The sequence below is a fragment of the Salmo salar genome, chromosome 15 (assembly GCF_965601325.2).
Source record: "Salmo salar chromosome 15, fSalSal1, whole genome shotgun sequence".
Lineage (NCBI taxonomy): Eukaryota > Metazoa > Chordata > Actinopteri > Salmoniformes > Salmonidae > Salmo > Salmo salar.
Window position 1 is genome coordinate 83,961,240 of NC_138305.1, and position 23,716 is coordinate 83,984,955.

Consider the following 23,716-nt stretch of genomic DNA (forward strand, 5'->3'; position numbering starts at 1 on the left):
AATTTTAAAAAAAAGGTATAATTGGGAAGGCAGATAAAGCATTTTAATCAAAAGTAATCACTTTTGCATGTAGAATCTTACTCATTATTCCACATGGCTGAAGCGCCAGTCGTGGTTTCACAGAGTTCAAAATGAGCCAGGCTGCATCCTTTTCCATGTGTACTTGCACACTTCCTCTTATGTAGAACCATTGTATTGGTGTAATCATTGGCTAGAGAATGTTTCCACCATGGGGAGGTGTGCAAGTGCACACTTAGGAAAAAGGCAAGGGCAGATACAGCAGACCTCAAGTACAGAGAATGACACCAGTCTTAATTAAAAGTGTGAACTCAGAACAGAACATAATCCAGACACATTTGTACTCTCTCATCCTTTATTTTGTCCACGAGCAAGCATCAACTTCACTACAATTTGCCTTTCAATTGGTAGAAAAGTGAGAGCAGCCCCAACAAGCACAAAAGGAAGCATTCAACAGTTCTGAAAACATTGTCACCTTCCATTTTTGAGCAAAGATAAAAAATAAACCAAAAATGTTTGAGTGGTGTGGACTTGTGAAAACAGACAATCTGAGAATCAGTAGTATACATGTCCCCTCTCCCACTCAAATCTCACAGTTCCACATGTAATATACAGAAAATTGTTGTTTTCATTAGAAGTGATTCATGCAACGTAAACACCCGTTGAATCCCAAAGCTCCTATATGTCTGCTGGATGGACAGCGACATTCATTCAATTCAATGGAAAGGAAAATGTCCAAGGGGCTGATCAAAAGTATCACAGAACTTGACTTGAGGCCCAAGCTCAACTGACTGGCACAAACAGTTGTAAACTCTGGTCCCTTGGAATGGTGGCTGTTCAGTAGTATGTTTGATTTGTACTTTTCAATAAATAAATAAAATGTTTAAAAGGGAGATGAGATGTTCAGAATGTTAAATTGACAATGGACTGTGACAAAATGAGTGTGAGAAATTTGGAGAGAATAAGATTATACTCTTGTTCTGGTGAATTTCATGCTGCCCTCAACAACTTTGTCTGCAAACCAGGCAATAATACACTGTTCAAAATTACCGTTCACTATACACAAATAGGTAACTTTATACCCACATATGCTGCCTAGAGCATTTTAATATTGTACATATTTTTAGAAGTGGATTTCCTCAATATGATGATTCAGTACAATATCTATAGAGGATACAATATGGTCCTACTTTCGCTACACATAAACATAGACACATGACACCTATGTAAAACATTAACTTTTAATAAAACTAGCAGTGGACTATTATTACTAAAAAATTAAATAAAATCACTTCCCCCAGCTCTGTAAGAAATCTAGCATTAAATAGTTACAAAATAAAAGTTGCCACAACTAAAAGAGCGTGGATGAGTGTTTTGTTAGTTGTGTTAATGCGCTGTGATCGGCAAAAGGCACTCCCAACTTGGGCCAGCTCAAACCTGACCCCCTTATTGGGCCCTAGTCATTTTGAAGGGGAGACTGTTCACCACATTTCAGCAGTTGACCAAAAATAATAAATACATTGGGCCTAACAGAAATGTGACTGAGCGACTCCAGACATATGGTTTTGCTCAAACCCTCAAAAGTTACTTGGAACGGTCTCCAAAAAATGACTTTATATGAAACTTGCAAAGCATAAAATGGTACACTTGTGTTACTTGAGCCATAATGTATTTGGCCTCTAAAAATAGCTTAACATGCAAAGTATAAGACTTCCTTTATAAACCTTTCCAACAGTTGTCCAACTTTGTCATGCCTCACCTTTACTTTTAAGTTTGACTAAAATTCCCAAAGTCATGCCATAAAACATACTTATGAAAGTTTTGCAGAATGTACATAATTCATTTGGATTCCTAAAACGGTGGAATAACGTTAACCTGTTTGAGGGGTACAACTCCTTTACCGCATGGGTTTTTTTGAAGGTATTGAGATGAACAAGCAGTGATTTCTGAGAGGAGATTTAGAGGTTAACATCTGACATCTTTTCAATTAATTGTATAAGTTTTATACTAATACCAGAGGAAAAACAAGTTTACCAAATGTAAACAAATATCTTAGAACAACTCTACAGTACAGTTCCATGTACAATAAAATCTAGTGGTCTACTGCAAAAAAAGATTTAATTTGAAAGATTCAGACAAGGACAAAGAAGATTACATTTTAAAAAGAGTTCTCATATCACAGCAATGTGTCAGCAGTCACATTTATTCACATTTGTTATTATTTGAAGGTTTCAATATCCTTCAAATAAGTAAAACAACTGCAGTGAGAGTGAGACTACGCTTAACTGTAACGAGAAAACCGTTTAAAAATGAATCGAATATATTATTTCAGGTTAAATAGCCATGCCATGAAATAAATCCTTCAAAAAAATGTTGTTTTTTTTGCAATGAAGCAGACAAATGTTCTCGCATTTCATTTCTCTTCCAAAGAAGGACAGCAGCCGTGCTATTGAACTGAGCCCTCCTAAAGCTAGACTAACCATACCCCTCAGCTCCGTCTGTACGCTGAGATTCGTTTGTGTTTTTGTTGTAATATTTTTGATGCCACGGCAGGACTGGAATATGTAAGGTCTTTTTAAAAGCTGCAGATGGAGTGTAGTTCTCTGCTAGTCCTAATGTGCTAGCAGAAATATTCATATCTACGCTCAATGTGAATTGATAGCGGAACTGCAGAAGCTGGCTGTTTTCTTAGTACCTTAAGCTACATCGGACTGTGGTTTACTGAACGTGATCATCTTGACCTCAAATTACCTTCTGTACAATAACAGACTAGAATGGGAATTAAATACATTGTCGCCTTGAGTACAGCATTGCCACCTGTGCAAGTCAAGCAAAGTAATAATAATAATTTGGTGGGTGCTTATATTTGTCCTATTTCACACGTGAATTGGAAATGTGTTTTTTTGCATATCCCAACTCTCCCTGAGACACCGTCGGCGAGCGGGGTCTCGGCCATGGTCTGACATTATCAACAGCGACCCTGGAGCAATTAAGGTTATGTGCCTTGCTCAAGGGCACATTGACAGATTTATCACCTTGTCGGCTCGGGGATTCAAACTAGCTACCTTTCAGTTACTGGCCCAACGCTCTAACCGCTAGGCTACCTCCCACCCTTGTATATGTAGCATGTGAAGGGTGTGGCATGTGAGGAGCCGAAAGCAAAATCAACCAGTCCTGTCCCCACTAAGCAAAGAAATAACTACCTCCTTGCAAATGAAAAGACAAAATGAGCAACACTTTGCCATAGAAACCTCTGTGTACAGTTCTGGGTCTGGGTTGCTCTTCTTGAAGCGGACATTTTGTACAAGTATGACGGAAGAGCTTTGCCAAAAAATGTGCAACATGCTATAGCCTTTGTGACACAAATATTCTACACGACGTACTGCGTCTTTATAGATATTGGACCCATTTGTTTAGGCCTTCACTAACACATTGACTAATTACATGGTTTCTTCATATTTACAAAATATTAAAAAGCAATTTATTCATCTACACATATGACTTGTTCAAATATCCTCATGCACTAAAAGGAGAAAAATGTAAATATGCGGTCTACGTGTCTGAAACATCATCTCGTTTCCCTCTCCGGACAACAACAAGCACAAAGAAGAAAAAAAAGAAAGTCAAAGCTTTTCTCGTTTAGTGGCAAACAAATCTAAAATAGATGTGCAAGGAATATACATTTTTAAAAATCATTCTCCATTTTGAAAGCCTTACATCAGTAAAGAACTAAACAAAAGTGCAAGGTTGTTTCCTCACGGTAGCTCAAAACAAAATGCAAATGTTGGCCAAGTCTTCCCGGGAATAAAACATTCAAAATTAAAAAAGTAAGAAATCAGCGATCCGGTGATTACTATACTACACAGAGTACCACCACTAAGATGACGACAGGGAAACCTTGACAATATATAGCTTTTAAGGGGGATTTGTGTTGTTTTTACATCATGGCTCCTCTGTAAGGAATTTGTAAGGGTGTGCCCCCACTGGTTAGGAGGGGTAGTGAGGATGAGAAATTCTATGAGTCGTGTGTTAGCGTATGTATATGAGTGTGTGAGAGAAGAGTGTGTATCACAGGAGGCTGCTGAGGGGAGAACGGCTCATAATAAATGGCAGGAATGGAGCAAATGGAATGGCGTCAAACACCTGGAAACCATGTGTCTGATACCATTCCACTCCTGCTCCAGTCATTACCACGAGCCCGTTCTCCCCAATTAATGTGGCACCAACCTCCTGTGGTGTGTATGTGTATATGAGTGTGTGTGTTTGCTTGTGTGTGTAAGAATTGTGTGTTTGCATGTGCATGTAAAAATGTATGAGTGTGTGTGTCTGTTAGTAGGTGAGTGTGGAGTCGTCCCACTCCAGCTGCTGCTGTCTGCTGGCACCCTGCTGGTCCTCTGGCTCTCCGGCCTCCTCATCCTCGCTGCTCTCCGACTCAGCACTTGTGATGTCGTCTTCCTCCTCGCCTTCCTCGCTCTCCTCCTCTTCTTCTTCCTCCTCCTCACTGCTGTGCTGGTCCTCATAAGTCTACCAAAGGAAAGAGGGAGAAAGAGGGTCAGTCTTTCACACATTATTAAGTGATTGTGAGAAAGATCTGAAGGAAGTGGACGGACCCGATCAGCAGCTGCGTAGGCTGTAACCAACACTTATGCTGCTGCCATACTGTTAACTATTATTATTTATCTTGATACCAGTCACTTAATCCTAATCTCCATCCACATGTAAATATCTACCTCAAATACTCCAGTATCCCTGCACATTTGGTATTGGCACTGACCCTTTTTATAGCTTCCTCTTTTTTTATTCTTGTGTTGTCTTTATTATTTCCATATACACACACACACACACACACACACACACACACACACACACACACACACACACAGTACCTGTCAAAAGTTTGGACACCTACTCATTCAAGGGTTTTTCTTTATTTTTCTATTTTCTACATTGTAGAATAATAGTGAAGACATACAAACTATGAAATTACACATATGGAATCATGTAGTAACCAAAAGTGTTAAACAAATTAAAATATATTTTATACTCTTCAAAGTAGCCACCCTTTACCTTGATGACAGTTTGCACAGTGGTGTAAAGTACTTAAGTAAAAATACTACTTAAGTCATTCTTTTGGGTATCTGTACTTTACTATTTAGATTTTTGACTACTTTTACTTCACTACATTCCTAAAGAAAAGTATGTACTTTTTACTCAATAAATTTTCCTTGACACCCAACAGTACTAGTTACATTTTGAATGCTTAGCAGTACAGGAAGAAAATCCAATTCACACACTTATCAAGAGAACGTCCGTGGCCATCCCTACCGCCTCCGATCTGGTGGACTCACTAAACACAAATGCTTCCTTTGTAAATTAAGTCTGAGTGTTGGAGTTGCCCCTAGCTGTCAAAAAAAGTAATTAAAAAGGAAAGTGTGCCATCTGGTTTGCTAAATATAAGGAATTTGATGTGTAGAATTTACTTTACTCAAGTATGACAATTGAGTACTTTTTCCACCACTGAACTTAAATACATTTAAAATCTGATATTTTTAGTCTTTTATTCAAGTAGTATTTTACTGGGTGACTCACTTTTACTCGAGTCATTTTATATTAAGGTATCTTTACTTTCACTCAAGTATGACAATTTTTTTCTTTTTCCACCTCTGGCTTTGCACACAAATAGATACCTGCACACTGTTGAATACATCCATTGTTTTGCTAAAGGGTTAGTTCAGCAATTTTACATATTAATTCAATATTTCTTTCCTAACCTTGAAAGCAGTCTACAGACAAGGAAACAAATATATACATATGTGAAAATAACAGAACTATCCCTTTAAAAGGGGCAATCTGCAGTTGCTATACCAATTTTGGACATATAAATCAATGATACAGTATTTAAATTTTTTAAGAATCAATGAGTAACTTATGAGCTTAGTTCAACTGTCACACCCAATCAGAACCCAAAATATATGCTTGTTTTACGCCGATCTTTGTAACCATTGTAAATTTAAAGACTGTATAGCCTCAAAACATATACTGAAGAAAAATAGATGCACATGCAACAATTTCACATTTTTTACTGCGTTACAGTTCATATAAGGAAATCATTCAATTGAAATACATTCATTAGGCCCTAATCTATGGATTTTGCATGATTGGAAATACAGCTGTTGGTCACAAATACCTTTAAAAAAAAGGCAGGGGCTTGGGTCAGAAAACCAGTCAGTGTCTGGTGTGACCACCATTTACGTCATGCAGCGCGACACATCTCCTTCGCACAGAGTTGATCAGGCTGCTGATTGTGGCCTGTGGAATGTTGTCCCACTCCTCTTCAATGGCTGTGCGAAGTTGCTAGATATTGGCGGGAACTGGAACATGCTGTCGTACACATCGATCCAGAGCATCCCAAACAGGCTCAATGGGTGACATGTCTGGTGAGTATGCAGGCCATGGAAGAACTGGGACATTTTCATCTTCCAGGAATTGTGTACGGATCCTTGAAACATGAGGTAATGGCAGCAGATGAATGGCACGACAATGGGCCTCAGGATCTCATCACGGTATCTCTGCGCATTCAAATTGCCATCAATAAAATGCAATTGCGTTCATTGTCCGTAGCTTATGCCTGCCCATACCATAACCCCACCGCTACCATGGGGCACTCTGTTCACAACGTTGACATCAGCAAACAGCTCGCCCACACAACGCCATACACGCGGTCTGCGTTTGTGGGACCGGTTGGACGTACTGCCAAATTCTCTAAAACAACATTGGAGGTGCCGTGTGGTAGAGAAATTAACATTAAATTCTCTAGCTACAGCTCTGGTGGACATTCCTGCAGTCAGCATGCCAATTGCACTCTCCCTCAAAACCTGAGACATCTGTGGCTTTGTGTTGTGTGACAAAACTGCACATTTTGCAGCACAAGGTGCACCTGTGTAATGATCATGCAGCTTAATCAGCTTCTTAATATGCCACACCTTTTAGGTTGGATGGATTATCTTGGCAAAGGAGAAATGCTCACTAACAAGGATGTAAACAAATTTGGGCCAAAAAGTTGAGAGAAATAAGCTTTTTGTGCATTTGGAACATTTCTGGGATTTTCTTATTTTTTTACTTTACATGTTGCTTTTATATTTTTGTTCAGTGTAGTTAAAATGATACGATTGAGACCAAGTATTGTCAGTCCTTGCATCCATTGCTCTGTCTATGCATTTGAGAGTGGTAACATTTCTCCAGGCCCATCCCTCAGCTTTTTACCAAAACAAAGACGAGGTGCCCACTTTGTTATTGTTTCAACTGCGGATTTGCCATTTCAGTGCAAGGCTTTGACCAGAAGGAAACCTTTTTGGAGCATTACAGTGTGCCCGTGAGGTCTAGTTGTTTTTGAATGATCTGTTGCTCCATCTCTGTTGGTCTTGTGTGTCTCAGTTGGTAGAGCATTGTGCATGCAACGTCAGGATCGTGGGTTCGATTCCAGCGCACAACTGCATGTTGCTTTGGATAAAAAATGCACACACTACTATATCATTTTTTGTACTTCTATTGGATAAAAAGTGTCTGCTAAATGATTTAATTGATATGATATTACCTCCATGGGGTTGACTGTGATGGTGAGGGCCGAGTCATCCCAGTCCATCTCATTCTCCTTGCCGCCCTCTGTGTCCCTCATGGTGCGCTGGTGGGCTGACCGGATCCGGAACACGCCCAGGATGATCATGAACACCAGGAAGCTGACACACACCACAATGACGATGGTGGCGGCACTGGGGACCACTGGGGACAACACACACAGAGTGTGTATTAGGACAAATGTACGCATGCAAGCTCACACACACACACACACACACACACGCACGTATGCCCGCACACACACAAACACACACTATATTCACTTCTAGGGCTGGGTAAGACTTAAAGTCCTACTCTAGTTTCCTTTTCAACTCATTTATCACCTGATTTAACAAAAAACGCACAGTCGAGGTTTTAAAATCACATTTGACACCCCACCTTTTTAGCCTGTCCTTTAATCAATTACTTTACTGTTATTTAGCTCTGTCTTTTAATCAATTACTTTACTGTTATTTAGCTCTGTCTTTTAATCAATGTCTTTATATTGTTGTTGTTTGTTTTATGTTCCCATATTTATCCATTTTATTCTTCCTGCTTGTTTACGCTCTCTCTCTTTTACTGTGAAGAGTGTTGTGAATTTAAATTCACTTTAAATAAGCAGGCTGTATCACAACCGGCCGTGATTGGGAGTCCCATAGTGCAGCACACAATTGGCCCAGCGTCGTCCGGGTTAGGGTTTGGCCAGGGTAGGCCGTCATTGTAAATAAGAATTTGTTCTTAACTGACTTGCCAAGTTAAATTAAGGTTAAATAAATATTGATTTGATTTATGGTGCATGGATAGAAGAGTTGGCGAGAGCTGTTGGGTTTAATGGGATGGTTGTTTTTGGAAAGTTAGATCCCCCCCCCCCCCCCACACGTTCCACAGGTCACATTTCATTTGCTTACTAAAACTGCATCAGACTACACTGAACAAAAATATAAAACGCAACAATTTTACCGAGTTACAGTTCATATAAGGAAATAAATTATTGAAATAAATTCATTAGGCCCTAATCTATGGATTTCACATGACTGGGCAGGGGCGCATCCATAGGCCCACCTATTGGGGAGCCAGGCCCATCCAATCAGAATGACTTATTCTCAACAACAACAAAAAATTAAAAAAATGATAGACAGAAATACTCCTCAGGTTCATTAGCTGTCCGGATGTCTGGTCTGAGGCGATCCCGCAGGTGGAGATCCTGGGCTGGTGTGGTTACACGTAGTCTGCGGTCGTGTGGCCGGTTGGACGAACTGCCAAATTCTCTAAAACGACGTTGTTGGCGGCTTTTGGTAGAGAAATTAACATTCAATTCTCTGGCAACAGCTCTGGTGGACATTTCTGCAGTCAGCATGCCCATTGCACGCTCCTTCAAAACTTTAGATATCTGTGGCATTGTGTCGTGTGACAAAACTGCACATTTTAGAATGGCCTATTTTAGTCCCCAGCACAACGTGCACCTGTGTAATGATCATGCTGTTTAATCAGTTTCTTGATATGCCACAGCTGTCAGGTTGATGGATTATCTTAGCAAAGAAGAAATGCTCACTAACAGGGATGTAAACAAATTTGTGCACAAAATTGAGAAATAAGCTTTTTGTGCATATCTAACATTTCTGGGATCTTTTATTTCAGCTCATGAAACATGAGACCAACACTTTACATGTTGCGTTTATGTTTTTGTTCAGTATAGGTGTAATCTGTTTTGGGAACATATATTCACCTTCTTTATTACTTTACCAAACATACAGTTGAAGTTGGAAGTTTACATACACTGACGTTGGAGTCATTAAAACTCGTTTTTCAACCACTCCACAAATTTATTGTTAACAAACTATAGTTTTGGCAAGTCGGTTAGGACATCTACTTTGTGCATGACAGAAGTACTTTTTTCAACAATTCTTTACAGACAGATTATTTCACTTATAAGTCACTGTATCACAATTCCAGTGGGTCAGAAGTTTACATACACAAAGTTGACTGTGCCTTTAAACAGCTTGGAAAATTCCAGAAAATGATCGCATGGCTTTAGAAGCTTCTGATAGGCTAATTTACATCATTTGAGTCAATTGGCGGTGTACCTGTGGATGTATTTCAAGGCCTACCTTCAAACTCAGTGCCTCTTTGCTTGACATCATGGGAAAATCAAAAGAAATCAGCTAAGACCTCAGCAAAAAATTGTAGACCTCCACAAGTCTGGTTCATCCTTGGGAGCAATTTCCAAACGCCAGAAGGTACCACGTTCATCTGTACAAACAATAGTACGCAAGTATAAACACTATGGGACTACGCAGCCGACATACCGCTCAGGAAGGAGACGCATTCTGTCTCCTAGAGATGAACGTACTTTGGTGCGAAAGGTGAAAATCAATCCCAGAACAACAGCAAAGGACCTTGTGAAGATGCTGGAGGAAACAGGTACAAAAAGTGTCTATATCCAGAGTAAAACAAGTCCTATATCGACATAACCTGAAAGGCCGCTCAGCAAGGAAGAAACCACTCCTCCAAAACCGCCATAAAAAAGCCAGATTACGGTTTGCAACTGCATATGGGGACAAAGATCGTACTTTCTGGAGAAATGTCCTCTGGTCTGATGAAAGAAAAATAGAACTGTTTGGCCATAATCACCATCGTTATGTTTGGAGGAAAAAGGGGGGATGCTTGCAAGCCGAAGAACACCACCCCAACCGTGAAGCACAGGGGTGGCAGCATTATGTTGTGGGGGTGCTTTGCTGCAGGAGGGTCTGTTGCACTTCACAAAATAGAAAATTATGTGGATATATTGAGGCAACATCTCAAGACATCAGTCAGGAAGTTAAAGCTTGGTCGCAAATGGGTCTTCCAAATGGACAATGACCCCAAGCATACTTCCAAAGTTGTGGCAAAATGGCTTAAGAACAACAAAATCAAGGTATTGGAGTGGCCATCACAAAGCCCTGACCTCAATCCTATAGATAATTTGTGGGCAGAACTGAAAAAAATGTGTGAGAGCAAGGAGGCCTACAAACCTGACTCAGTTACACCAGCTCTGTCAGGAGGAATGGGCCAAAATTCACCCAACTTATTGTGGGAAGCTTGTGGAAGGCTACCCAAAATGTTTGACCCAAGTTAAACAATTTTAAGGCAATGCTACCAAATACTAATTGAGTGTATGTAAACTTCTGACCCACTGGGAATGTGATGAAAGAAATAAAAGCTGAAATAAATCACTCTACTATTATCCTGACATTTCACATTCTTAAAATAAAGAGTTACACAGTATTGTTGAAACTCACATCCATGAGCTACTTGCTATGGGCATCACCGCTATTAGCTTCACGACTGACATTTGGACCAGCGATGTCAACCTCATGAGCATTAGGAGTCTGACAGCACAGTGGGTCGACAAGGATTTCGTACTGAGGATAGCCGTATTGCATGCTCAAAAATGTGCTCGTTCTCATACTGCTGCTGCCCTTTCAATGGCATTTGAGAACATGTTTGACACTTGGAAACATGAACACTCCTAGCTCCATTTGAACAACTGACTCTAGAAATAAGCTCAACTGCGTCTGCAGCAGACGGGATACCCGGTCATGGCATTGAAACTCCTGCTCAACAAAAATGCTTGGAAAAGTACTCTACTAGTCTGTGAACAAGCGATTCGGTGGCATTCTCTCTGAGCCTCTTTACTGTGTCGCCACCATGCTCGATGCTAGGTACAAGGAACGCTACTTCGACGCAGACAAGAAACAGGGTTTACGTGAAATGTTACAGACACAGCTGGACAAGATGGAAACGGACACAGTGACAGTGCGCCCAGAGGAAGAGAGGCCATGGACAGACAGAGCTGAAACTTCACTCCTTAACACTTATGATGAAATCCTGGTTGAGAATGAAACGACTGAACAAATGAACAACGAAACAGCACAGCAAATAAGTGAAATAGGTTTTGATTATGATTTACTGGTAATGGGGATATACGTAAATGCCAACAAAATAACTTTTTGGTCAGTGTGTGTGTTTCAACTATTTAACTGTACTAGAATGCTTAAAAGGCCGCAAAAAAATGTAATATCGGTATTGCTTTTTTTGGCAAGGAAAATATCAGATATCGGTATCAGCCAAAAATGTCTTATCGGTGCATCCCTAATTCTGAGCATATGCAATGTGTGACTTCCACATAACATTACTTCTTCACTTATTTTAGGTTTAAGGAAGTGTGTATGTCGCATTCCTTATCATAGAGCTATGAAAGTAATGTATTAAGATCCAGCTGCTCGAGACAAAATCAGCGATTGCAATGCCATATTGTGCTGTGAAGAAGTCGAGCTGGATAAATGTTTTTCTAAGGACCGCCCCTTTGACGTAACATTGCAGTGAAGCAATATAAATCAGTGTAATGATGCAGCCGACCACCAGAGGGAGGCAAATGCAAGTTTATTCAACAGAGGACCTTTACATGGTCTTAGAAAGGTCTGGATGGCTGACTTATAAAACGGTGGGAAATCAATAAAATAAGTCATGTGAACATACATATATTTTTTTTAAGTAATTCTAGTGCCTGATTTCGGGGACTGTCAGCTTGAGAAGATGTATATAGTATTTTACTAAACTCAGTTTCCACATTTTTTCTTCAGTGATTCCTTAACCTACCACAGCGGATCAAAGTTGTCCACTTTCACCAAGATGGACATTCTTCAAGTTGTGTGGTAACCTTGATGGTTGGATTTTGATACAATGCCTGCCATTTTGCCAACCCAAATGGTGTCTATATGTGGGGGTATGTGACACAGCCAGGTTTCTACCTGGTACAACTGGAAAAGTAGCAGCGATTCCCTCAAGTCCATCTCTATGACAATTCAACCAGTCTCCCAGTGTCGGTTAGAAGAGTAGCAGCAACTAAAGCAGGCTTCCCTGCTCCCTCTCTGTGCCTCGGTCTCTTTCACCAAGTATATCAATTATTATGATAAAACATGAGGACCACCTCATCAACTGGACATGAGCTCAGATATTTAGTGTGAAGTTGAACTGTTTTTATGTGGTTGTTGATGTTTGTACACTACAATTCAACTCAGCATCTTGGTATTCTGTTTCTGCTAAATGTAATGTACCATTATGTTTATGCCTGTATTCTATATTGTATAATAAAGAGATTTTCTGATAGAAAAACTCTATGGGGATTTCATCATTGTTAGGTTGAAAGAAGAAGAAAAGGATCTACACATTGTAAAGAATCAAAAGCCACTTTTACACACACACACACACACACACACACACGAGGGTGTGGGTGTAAACCCCCTTTGGTCTTTTGTTGCGCTGTCACATTGTGTGATCATAATGGAGGACCGTTGGACCTGGATCCATTTACTAAGTGTCACAGAGTAGAAGTGCTGATCTACGATCAGTTTTGCCTTTTAAGATCATCATGAATCCGATTATTATAGACATCCTAGATCAGCACTCCAACTTTGAGATGCCTGATAAATAAAGGGCCCTGGTGTAATCTCTCAGTCTTGATGGGGTTTTAGTAGAGTATTACGATGCATTGGAGTCAGGTTGTGCGATTACTCTTCCTGACTTTAGCATTGTTACGTCAGACAACTGGCTAATAACAATGTATATCTCCTCTTAGATTTTGAGTGTCCTCTGCCAACCTTCTCTACTCTTATCTGGTCACGAGTACAAAAGTATGTAATAGCCCTGTCATGTAGGCTACATGGTTTATTAAGCACTCTCAGCACTGGAGATTACAACCCTCAAAAAAATAAAACAGAAAAGGTTGTGCTCAGATTCCTGGCCGTCCAGATGTCGCAGAAGGACCAACGGCACTCAAATGTAATCCCCAAATTAAAAACCAGGCAAGCGATAAATATTTCATGTGTGCCCTACTTTTGGTTAATTTACTTAAATCTATGGGAAAAGCTCGCCCCGGCCTGACCAAGAGGGATTTATTTATTTATTCCAGAGCAAAACATTTAACAGATTGGCTGTTTGATTACGAGGTTGGGATTAACTTTAACAAGAGATGAGTAAAAGAATCTACAGCAAGTATTGTGGGAGGAAATGGGGGGTCTTGAATTGTCCAATCTAAGATAGGTGTATCATAGAAATAAAAAAGGCAGAGTTTTAGTGTTTCTGGTATTCTAAATCTATGGATTACTATTCATTCCAAAGCAGTGTCTAGGCCACTTCGGGTTGCCACAAAACCGCATTCACCACGTACAGGGAAAAGGGAAGTTTGGATTAATTAAATAAATACAAAATAAATCTATATTTATTTGAATTCAAGCTGTGTATACCTCAGTGTGGACTGAGACAGACTGTTGACACAGCACACCCACTTTTGCAGTTTTGATTAAATAGAAGGCTTGTGTAGATTGCGTGCTTATGATACATATTGGCCAGCTAGCCCAAAGAGGCTAATTATGCTAAAGCTAATGCCTAACAAACTTGATTTACTGTTTAACGGATGCCCCACATCACATTAAATAATTTTTTTGTTTTACATTTTTTTATGATTTATTTGATTCATGTGAATCGATTATTTTAATCTATTATTTTTGACGAAAGGAAGAACTCACTTCTCCATTGTAGTAGCTGGGATACTGTTCAATCGCTGTTCAATTTTCCTAAACTGTTCAATTTAGGAAAAATGATTGGCTGTAGCCTTTCTTTTTGGTTAGGTGACTGCAAAACTTGTTTTGTAGATACTTCAAGTTGACATTGCATCTCAATAGATGTTTGTCAGCCTGCAAAGTAAACACTTCTAAGGTAAGATAAATATGCCTAAACAAGAAAATGTGTGTGCTTGCTTCAGCTGTCTAAAAATATTCGTATGGTAGTGGGAGATGTGTTAAATGTCAAATTAAAGCTGAATAGAAACTGAAGCAGTTCGTTATAGTAAGAATAGGTCTGATTACTTTAGTAGACTGCAATATATTTCAGTTAACACATAAATTATAAAAAATAGCAGAACTATGCCTCTGAGAAATTAACTGGGCCTAAAACTCAGCCGGGACAGGCTTTCAGTGGTTATGACACCAATTTAGTTAAGGGGGTCCCTGACAAGGCCTCTGAGGCCCCTGTGACTGTCATCCCAGAACCATTATACCAAAAGGCAAACATGTTGTACTAAGGTTGTTCAGTATTTTTACAAGTGGTTCAAGTTTTACTTAATCTTTTCATATATACCATTTTTATTCACACACTCGCCTCACTTGCACAGACAGGCTAATGAGTGAGGTTAGCATTAGTGGTTTACCTGAAGCCTGGTGAGCGTTGACCAGGTTGTGTCCAGACAGGTCCACAGAGGCGTGGTGCACTGGGTTGATGAAATTGGGCTGCACCATGGCATTATTAGCATGGTCCATGGGGTTGGCTGTGTGGATCACATTGACCTGGCGGTAGGCATATGCATGCACACAAAAAGAGAAAGCGAGAGAGAGAAACAAAGAAAAAGTCCAGAGTTACAGACAGATCACAGAGTCAAAGTGTTAAGTGTTACTGAAGCTTATCCATACGTCTTTCCTTTTTTTAAACATTGTTACATATTCTTGTTCACTTCACCAATTGTTGTTCATAATTGTTTGTCACAAAAGGGTTAATATCCCTAACACAGTGACTAGGGATTATTTTCCATCAGTCTCTATACTGAAGAAGTGACAGCAGTTGCCGTATGGGTGAGGTATAAACAGTAAACGCTCAGTCATACCTCGACCTTGAAGTCGTTGCTAATGTAGCGGCCGTTGAGTTCGGAGCAGAACAGCTTGAACTTCCTGTCAAAGAGAGCCTCTGTGTGCCAGTTCTTGTAGCGAATCAGGTGCAGGACCTGCTCATAGTTGGCCATGGTGTTGACGCCTGGGACATGGAGAGGAGGCTTGTCAAGTACAGATTTAGGGAGGGAAAATGTAGCTAAAGGCAGGTCCGGCACTCATTGTTAGCACAAAGCAGACAGGAGGGTTGATGAAGGATATGTTTTTCATGCATTATGGGGAAAAATGTCTAGCCTAGCCTAGTCTACCATAGCCAAACAGCCTAGTCTAGCTTAGCCTAGCCATCCTAGACCAACCTGTCAGGACGAGACCCAGGTTGGAGGAGGTCATCTCCAGGCCGCGCTGCTGGACCTGGGCCTGGTCCACCTCCAAGGTCTCATGCTCTCCGTCCAGCTCATCGCCCAGCGCCGTCACCTCACATGTGTCCAGGTTGTGCATGATCTCCTCCGACACTACCGTCTCTTGAACTGAGAAAAGAGGCGGGAAGAAGATTGATTTAAAATAAAATCTGTACATTTGCTGTGGAAATGTATGTGGTAACACTTTCCATGCCAATAAAGCCCTTTGAATTTTGAGAGAATATTGTCACTGTTAAAATGTGAGCTTCTTAACAGAGCTATTGGGGCTTGTTACCCAGAACCAGATTAAGCCTTGTCCTAGACTAAAACATACTTTCAATGGACATTCTCCACTGACGATGGTGGTTACGCTTTATTTTACAGGTGGTATTTACTAAGAAACTATGTGGTAACAATGGATAATAGTAATTTCAAAGAAACCACCTGCTTAATATCAGGAAAATAAAAAGGTAACTATGGAGCTTTTCAGTCCAGGACAAGGCTTAATCTGTGTCTGGGAAACCAGCCCATGATGTCCAGTACATTGTTTATCAACCAGAGGTAATGAGAACAGCAGTGCTGGTAGGCAACAGCGGTAGTAGACCTCTAAGCCCTGTTTTCCCATATGGCTTGTTTTACACAAGGGCACTTTGTCTCTCTCAATCTCTAGATCGCTCGCCCTCCCTTTCTTGCATTCTCTTTCTCCCCTTTCCACATCTCTCTCAGCCTCCCTCTCTAGTTCATTCTCTCTCGCTCTCCCTCTTCTGTTTCGATTTTTTTCCCTCTTCTCTCTAGCACTCCCTGACTTGTTCTTTATCAGACCAAATAGATGAACAGATGTCGTAGCTGGTCAAATAACCCCTCCCATAAAGCTTGAGTAGTAAACAACCCCTCCCTCCTCCTCCTCCCTTCCACAGCTTCCTCCCTCCTACAGCTCCCTCCTCCTCCTCCCTCCTACAGCTCCCTCCTCCTCCTCCCTCCTACAGCTCCCTCCTCCTCCTCCCTCCCACAGCTCCCTCCTCCCTCCCACAGCTCCCTCCTCCTCCTCCTCCCTCCCACAGCTCCCTCCTCCTCCTCCTCCCTCCCACAGCTCCCTCCTCCTCCTCCTCCCTCCCACAGCTCCCTCCTCCTCCTCCTCCCTCCCACAGCTCCCTCCTCCTCCCTCCCACAGCTCCCTCCTCCTCCCTCCCACAGCTCCCTCCTCCTCCCTCCCACAGCTCCCTCCTCCTCCCTCCCACAGCTCCCTCCTCCTCCCTCCCACAGCTCCCTCCTCCTCCCTCCCACAGCTTGCCACTGGTGGCCTAATCCTCTGTGTTATCTACTTGTTTCCACTGGGATATATACCAGGGTCTGGCCAATATCAACCCAATTCAATTCAGCCAGTACAATTAATCCCCGTGCATTGGGGTCTCCTCCAGATTTGCCCTTAGGGACACAAGGGCATCTAAAATGAGCATCCATGTCTGCCTGAACCAATATTTCCGATTGAAAGCAATTCGGATCTGCCCAGTCTCTGCAATTGTAGGGAAGAACAACCACTTTGAGTTCAAATGAAATGCCCTGAACCATGATCTTGGCTGTGGTATTTTCTGTGGATGACTCTGTGCTCCTCCAAATGTATGTGGTGTGTTGTTCGGGGATGTTTTCCCATATGGCTTGTTTTTCCACAAGGGCACTTTGTCTCTTTCAATCTCTGGATCGCTCCCCCTCCCTTTCTTGCATTCTCTTTCTCCATCTCTCTCAGCCTCCCTCCTTTATATTTAATCAATTTTACAATAAGGCTGTAATGTATTTTTATTATTTTTTTTAAGTCAAGGTCTGAATACTTTCCGAAGGCACTGTATCTACAGCCAACCTCTGATCTGTAGACCGCCAATGGTCCCTGGGATGATACAAACAGGTCCCTGAGATGGTTGGCTGACTGACAGTTTGTCAGTTTTCAAGAGCTGGTTTTAATTTAAGGGGATACTTCAAAGAAGAGGGACCATAGCTTGCTGGTTGAGAAACCTTAAAGGTTTAGAAACATTCCTTAACTGTAAGGTGGTACACAATCTACAGAGTGTTTAAAAAAAAATAATGTTTTGGCTCCCCCAAGTTATTCCATTTTTTGGGTAAAAAAATATTTAAAAAACAACGAATTAAGCAAAAAATGTGTTTAATTGAGGAAATCTGTTCCTAACTAAGTATTCACACAAATAAAAAAAGAGACGTGATCGTGTCTCAATGTATTCGAGGTATGAAATGATTGTTCTTTTGAAATACATTCTCTTTTTGGGCTTACAGTAGTTGTGGTCAATTTCAGTGTACAAATTATCATTATTCTACGTCCTCCCTGACCATTCCCTCCGACAAAAATAAACCCACGGCTGAATCTAGTTGCCTACCCCTGATTTACATTAAGGTGGACCTATTTAAAGTATGGACGTATGATCTACAGTAGGGTGGTACGTCTTAGTACCTGTGGGGTCGTCCTCCGCCCCCTCTGTGGCCTCTGTGGCCTCTGGCTCGGTTTCAGCCTCAACCTCGCGGGTGATGGTGCTGACGATGCGCAGCTCGGGGAACAGAGTCACGCCCTCAGGGCTCTCAAACTCTGCAGCGCCGCGGGCAAAGTGGTCGATGCCACTCAGGCTGATCTTGGGCTCCTCGGGCTGCAGCACCATCACGTATCCCGCCGCTTCCGGTACCAAGATGCACGTCTCCTCATTGAAGCACCTAGCAAGCCAACGGTTTCAGATTAGGTCCATTTCAATTGATATTTCCATTTCAGTCTAATATAAGCAGTACATTAGCCATGACATTCAATTTGGCCTTTTTTATCTTTAAGTATAAACATTTGTTTAGTTTGCATGCAATATGCAAGAAAAATATCCTCTGTCTTTCTAAGTGCATGCAAATATGGCAGGGGACCATTTGATTGGCTATACTGTGAAACTTTAAAACAGTTTGCAGTTCACTTGAAGCAGTCTTTCATTCTTTTCACCTCTATCTTACCATTTTAACTTTCATGTTGAATTCACTTTGTAAAATGCAGGTACACACTACCCTCCATTTTACCTTTCTATTCAGATGTTTTTGATTAAATTCCCTTTGAATAAATAACCTTTTGAATCTTTATTTGAGTGTAAAGCAGCACCTTTTAAAAATGTCAGTGATTTACCATTTAAATATCATCATCTTTCACTGACACAAAATGTATAATATCATAAAGCATATATTGGTAAGCCTGGCTAAACAGCCAAACTCAGTAGCCATATTTCTGTCTTATTGTACCAAGTAGTCTGGTGCACAGACACTGTATTATATCATTCAGGGCTGGTTTCCCGGACACAGATCAAGCCTAGTCCTGGACTAAAAAGCATGCTTAATGGAGAATCTCTATACATGTTTTAGTCCAGGGCTAGGCTTAATCTGTGTCTGGGAAACTGACCCAAAGTGTATATGGGGCCAAAGTGTTTATTGATGGCACGGGACACTCACTTGACGGTGGTGGAGACGCGGAGGTGTCGAATGCCGGGGGTGGGGAACTGGCGTGAGTTCAGGTAGGAGATGTGCTGCATGACCTTGTCGAAAGCCTCAATGTCATCGCCTTCCACGGTCAGCGACGACTGGTTGGGGTTGAACGCCACCTGGGAGAGAAGAGGTGATGGCGGCAGAGTGAGCCCCAACGGTTGATTTTCCATGTTAGTCATTTAGCAGACGCTCTTATCCAGAGCAACTTACAGTCATTCACTTTAGTAGGAGAAAAAAGCCACATATCAAAGTCATTGCTAGAAGACTGAAGCCCCTCTTAGGGCTGTACTCATGTTCAATGTACTCTCTTTTAGCCCTTAGTCCCATAACTTAAAGCAAGTTGTATTGTTATAAATGTGACTATATTAGAGGTACACCAAATCCACTGGACTTTGTAGCCCGGTTAAAGGGATAGTTCACTGCTTTGGTTTCGTTTCCCTGGAAGTTTACCAATGCTAACGTTTCAGCATTTGTGGCAGAAATCCCATTCAAGTCATGGGAACTATATTAGCCTTTTTCGCGCATCATGTCGAAATCATCCAAAGTATCAAAAATAGATTGTGAAGCTCACCAAACAGCGCCAGCCACTGCCAGGGAAACTAAAGGCATGGATTGCTGTCATACCTTGTACATAGACTGCTTACATGGTATGTGTAAAAACATTTTTTTGTGAACTATCCCTTTAAGGTTAGGAAAGCTGATCCTAGATCTGTACAGAGGGGAAACTTCACCCCAGAGCCCCTCCAGCCTCCCAGGCTATAGCTAGACCTCTCACCTTGACGGCTGAGGCCACCTCCTCAGGCAGCTGCACATCCAGGCCCTCCTTGCAGGTATACAGGCAGTCGATCACCTTCTTGTTCTCCAGCTTTCCCGAACGGATCATCAGGCCGGCCAGATTCCCCCGGAAAAACTGGGACATGCGAGCGTTGCCGCCTGGACCCAGCGAAGAGCGGAGGAGAAAACACACACACAGTCAGCCAGGCGTATAAATCTGCAGACTGACCTTTTCTGGGCCAGCGGTTTGAAGCATGCCATCTGAATGTGCAGCAAAGGCCGCGTGACTGGCGCTCTCATGCAAGTTAGTATGTGTGCCCTTAAAAGGCCTGAGAATGGATGACGGATGAGCTGATACAGGCCTCCAGCCAAACATGCACCAATTTGCAGTTTGATGGTGGAAAAAACAATGGATTGGAGGGGGGGGGGGGCATGCTGTCATGGAATCGGTTCAATGTCTTCACTTCAAATGTTATAATCTTACATACATTTTCATACCAATATGTATCCCACCAGGCTATGGTGATTCTTGTTATTTCAATATAATTTATGTTTTTCCAATATACTTTTGCTACAAATCGGTTGTGAGGAAAATCTTAAATGTGACTTACATCCCAGTTAGCACATTTGGTTCCTTGGAAGCTGAGGGAACGTAAGATTTTGCCTTCCCATTGGTTCTGGGGATGAAGCCATAAGTTTCCCGACGGTAAAACTGACATTTTTTTTTTTTTACGTTCTGAGAACGGAAGTAAACATTTTGCCTGTTCTGGGAACATTCCTTTTTAGGTTGCAGGGGGGTTCTGAGAACGTTTTACTATGATTCCCTGAAAGTTTTCCTGGGATGTTTAATTAACACTATGAGAATGGAAATTATAGGTTATTTGAAGGTAATTAAATAACAGAACATTCTCTAAAATGTTTTTCATGAAATGTAAAGGTTATTTTTCAATACCTTTCACTGAATGTTTCAATAAGACTTTTAAATAACACTGCTAGCTTAGTTTGGGCTAACTGTTCTGAACTCCAAGCAAAGATGGAAATTAATTTGTTTAGTGCAAACACATTGTTTTATTGCGCGCGGTCAGTGAGATTCGAACCTTTGAACTTCTGTTCTCCATCCATGCAATTTGTCCACTGTGCCACCAGCATACCATGTTTTTTAAACTCATACAAAGCTGTTAATTTTAGTCTATTCAAACAGGCCCTATTTCAAAGGAAGGAAGCTCTCATTAAGATCAGGGGTGGCCAATTAGTAGCCCCAGCCAACACACCTGAACACATTTAACAAGAGAGGATAAAGAGTGTTTGGTTGACACAGAGAACAGAATGTATGTTTTTAATCAACATTCTTAGAACGTTCTCTGAACGTTACAAAGGTTTTCTTGTAGTTTGTAATGGACCATTTTTTTTTACGTTCTCAGAATAATTTGAGAACATGACTTTAAATACAACCATTAGGAACGTTCTAATGGTCAAACCAGTTGGAGAACGTTCCTAGAATATTACCAACATTTAAATTAAATGTAACTATGTTTGAACTTTTTGGAAACGTTCTGTTAAAGTAATTTTTTTTTTTTTTGTCAAGTTCCTTAAATGTGCTGAGAATGTTCCAAAGCCAAGCAACTATCCTGCACCATTCCAAGAAAGTTTGTATGCAACGTCGGCAGTACGTCCAAAATAACCATAAGACAACCATGCTCTCACCAAGCTCTAAGAAACATATGGTTCTCAGATCATTTAGTGCTAGCTGCGATGTATCCTATCAGTTATGGTTCTTGATTTATTGTTAACTCGTTTCAATATACTGGTGCATTTCTTGAGGTGAAAATCGTAAGCTCGAGGTGAATATTGTGCAGGGACTTGATGCATGAGGATGGGTCTGCTGTGGCTGCGTCACTGCAACGCAAATCTGGCCTCGCCTCTCTCAAGGTCACATTGTCCTGCAGCCAGCAGCAGAATCGCTGTGTCGCAAGCTGAGCATTATTGTCATCAGATACTCTGGAGCCGCAGCTCCTTACGCAAGGTCATGCACCGAAACGTTAAACATCTCCAAATACTGCATCGGGTAATAGAGAGCACCGTCTGAAGGCGAAATTGAGAGAATACTGCATTGGCTTATGAATAATAGAAATATCAAAGTGATACAAAAAAAGCCATCCAGGAATATGTTGCATCCAGTCTTACGCAGACTGTCTCATGCTAGAAATGTAGAGTTAGAGAATCATTCCTCGTGCAGCTAGAATGTGGAAGACATTCTAGTCGGGGGTGATGATGATGATGATGCCATTAACAAGATGGACAAATGGCACATATTAAGGAGTAAGGGAAAGACTTGAGCAACCTGTGGAAGGCTCAGAGACTGTCTCATTGTCTTTGTCATGTCCTGGGTTGTCTGTAGAGAGTACAGGAGAGAGTTCAGGGAAAGAAAGCAGGGGGGAAGGGATTGAGAATCAGGAGAGGTTGGTTTGATGTTACACATGAACTCATAGTGCATCATCCTGGTAGCAGGGAAAGAGTTAATACTGTATGTACGGTATATCAGAACAATTACATGTACACATTTTAGGCATAAACAAAACAAGGAGAACTACTACCACTGTATATCAATGAAAAAAAATGGACAGAAAAAAAACGAATTCTCAAACAGAAAGCCTTATTCTAGCATTTTTCCTTAGTAACTATGAATATAAACTCAAAGATCAATACTGGTGTCTTAGCTGATACATTCATTGCCATGTAAGCTAAAGGATGACATCTTAAAACATCCTGATAAGGGATTTATTTTTGTTGTTAAGATAATATCTTAAGACATGCTTTTGTCTGTTTTCACCAACATTCCCGCTGTGTCTTGCCTGGTCCCAGATCTGTTTGAGTTATCATGTCAACTCCAAATGTTTGGTGATAGCACAAAGATCTGGGACCAGGCTAGTTTACCTTGCCAGCAGGCCCCGATAGTGAGCTGCATGTCGATCTTGGAGGAGTGCAGGGGGTAGTCTTCGGTGACCAGGAAGGGCTCGAAGGTGGCCCCGTCTACAAAGAGAGCCACGGAGGGGAACTCCACGTTCAGCACGTAGTGGTGCCACTCTTTGTCACACACCTGGAGGGAGAGAGAGAGGAGAAGGGGCAGGAGGTGAAAGTCAACTCTATCTAAATGAGTCTTTCCTCGCCTCCTTCTCAACCTTATTGTCCTAGGTCCCTCCCTTCTGACTTTCTTCTCCAATACGATTTGAGAATGAGGCATTGAGAGAAGATGCAAGAAATCAATGAAATATTGACTGGGTTGGAGCCTAGTCGAGGCCACGATGAGGTAGACATGGCAAAGAGCTCATTCTGCATATGTTCTACTACCCTGCTCTCATTCTAGAGTCCTCATAAACGGCTTTGTTATGGCAATGACAAAACTGATTGTGCTAATGGACAAACCATTTGGAATTTTGCTATGATTTTGAGAGGCAGCTGAAAATCATTGGTTGTTGTGGGGTTCTGGGACATTCTCACTAGTCAAATCTGGGACAAAGTAACTACTACTACAGTCAAACTGTCTTGAGGTGTGGTGTTGAAAAAGGGGCGTCTTGGTTGTGTCCTGGTGACCAAGCAGACCACGAAAATAAGTGTTTTAATTGATGCTTTGAAGTGTTATCCTCTGTGATCAAATGCAAACGCATCTTGTTTGGTGTATGCATTAGTTTTACCCCAAATTAAATT

The 23,716-nt window shown here is 41.3% G+C and overlaps 1 protein-coding gene across 4 annotated transcripts in view; it reads right to left on the bottom strand.

Annotated features, from left to right (window-relative positions):
* Nucleotides 1-355: 355 nt before the first annotated feature.
* Nucleotides 356-23,716, bottom strand: part of clstn1 (calsyntenin 1) — a 65,556-nt gene continuing 42,195 nt past the window's right edge. For 2 of the 4 annotated variants that reach the window (XM_014145779.3, XM_014145778.3), the window contains 10 exons: nucleotides 22,946-23,108; nucleotides 22,353-22,403; nucleotides 20,013-20,170; nucleotides 19,205-19,353; nucleotides 18,186-18,439; nucleotides 15,686-15,856; nucleotides 15,329-15,474; nucleotides 14,879-15,014; nucleotides 7,613-7,797; nucleotides 356-4,542 (listed from right to left, as the gene is read on the bottom strand). In XM_014145779.3, coding sequence (XP_014001254.1) covers nucleotides 4,348-4,542; nucleotides 7,613-7,797; nucleotides 14,879-15,014; nucleotides 15,329-15,474; nucleotides 15,686-15,856; nucleotides 18,186-18,439; nucleotides 19,205-19,353; nucleotides 20,013-20,170; nucleotides 22,353-22,403; nucleotides 22,946-23,108 — 1,608 coding nt within the window. In that variant the 3' untranslated portion in view covers nucleotides 356-4,347. The remainder of the gene's footprint in view (nucleotides 4,543-7,612; nucleotides 7,798-14,878; nucleotides 15,015-15,328; nucleotides 15,475-15,685; nucleotides 15,857-18,185; nucleotides 18,440-19,204; nucleotides 19,354-20,012; nucleotides 20,171-22,352; nucleotides 22,404-22,945; nucleotides 23,109-23,716) is intronic. The other 2 variants (XM_014145781.3, XM_014145780.3) reach the window with 1 other exon arrangement.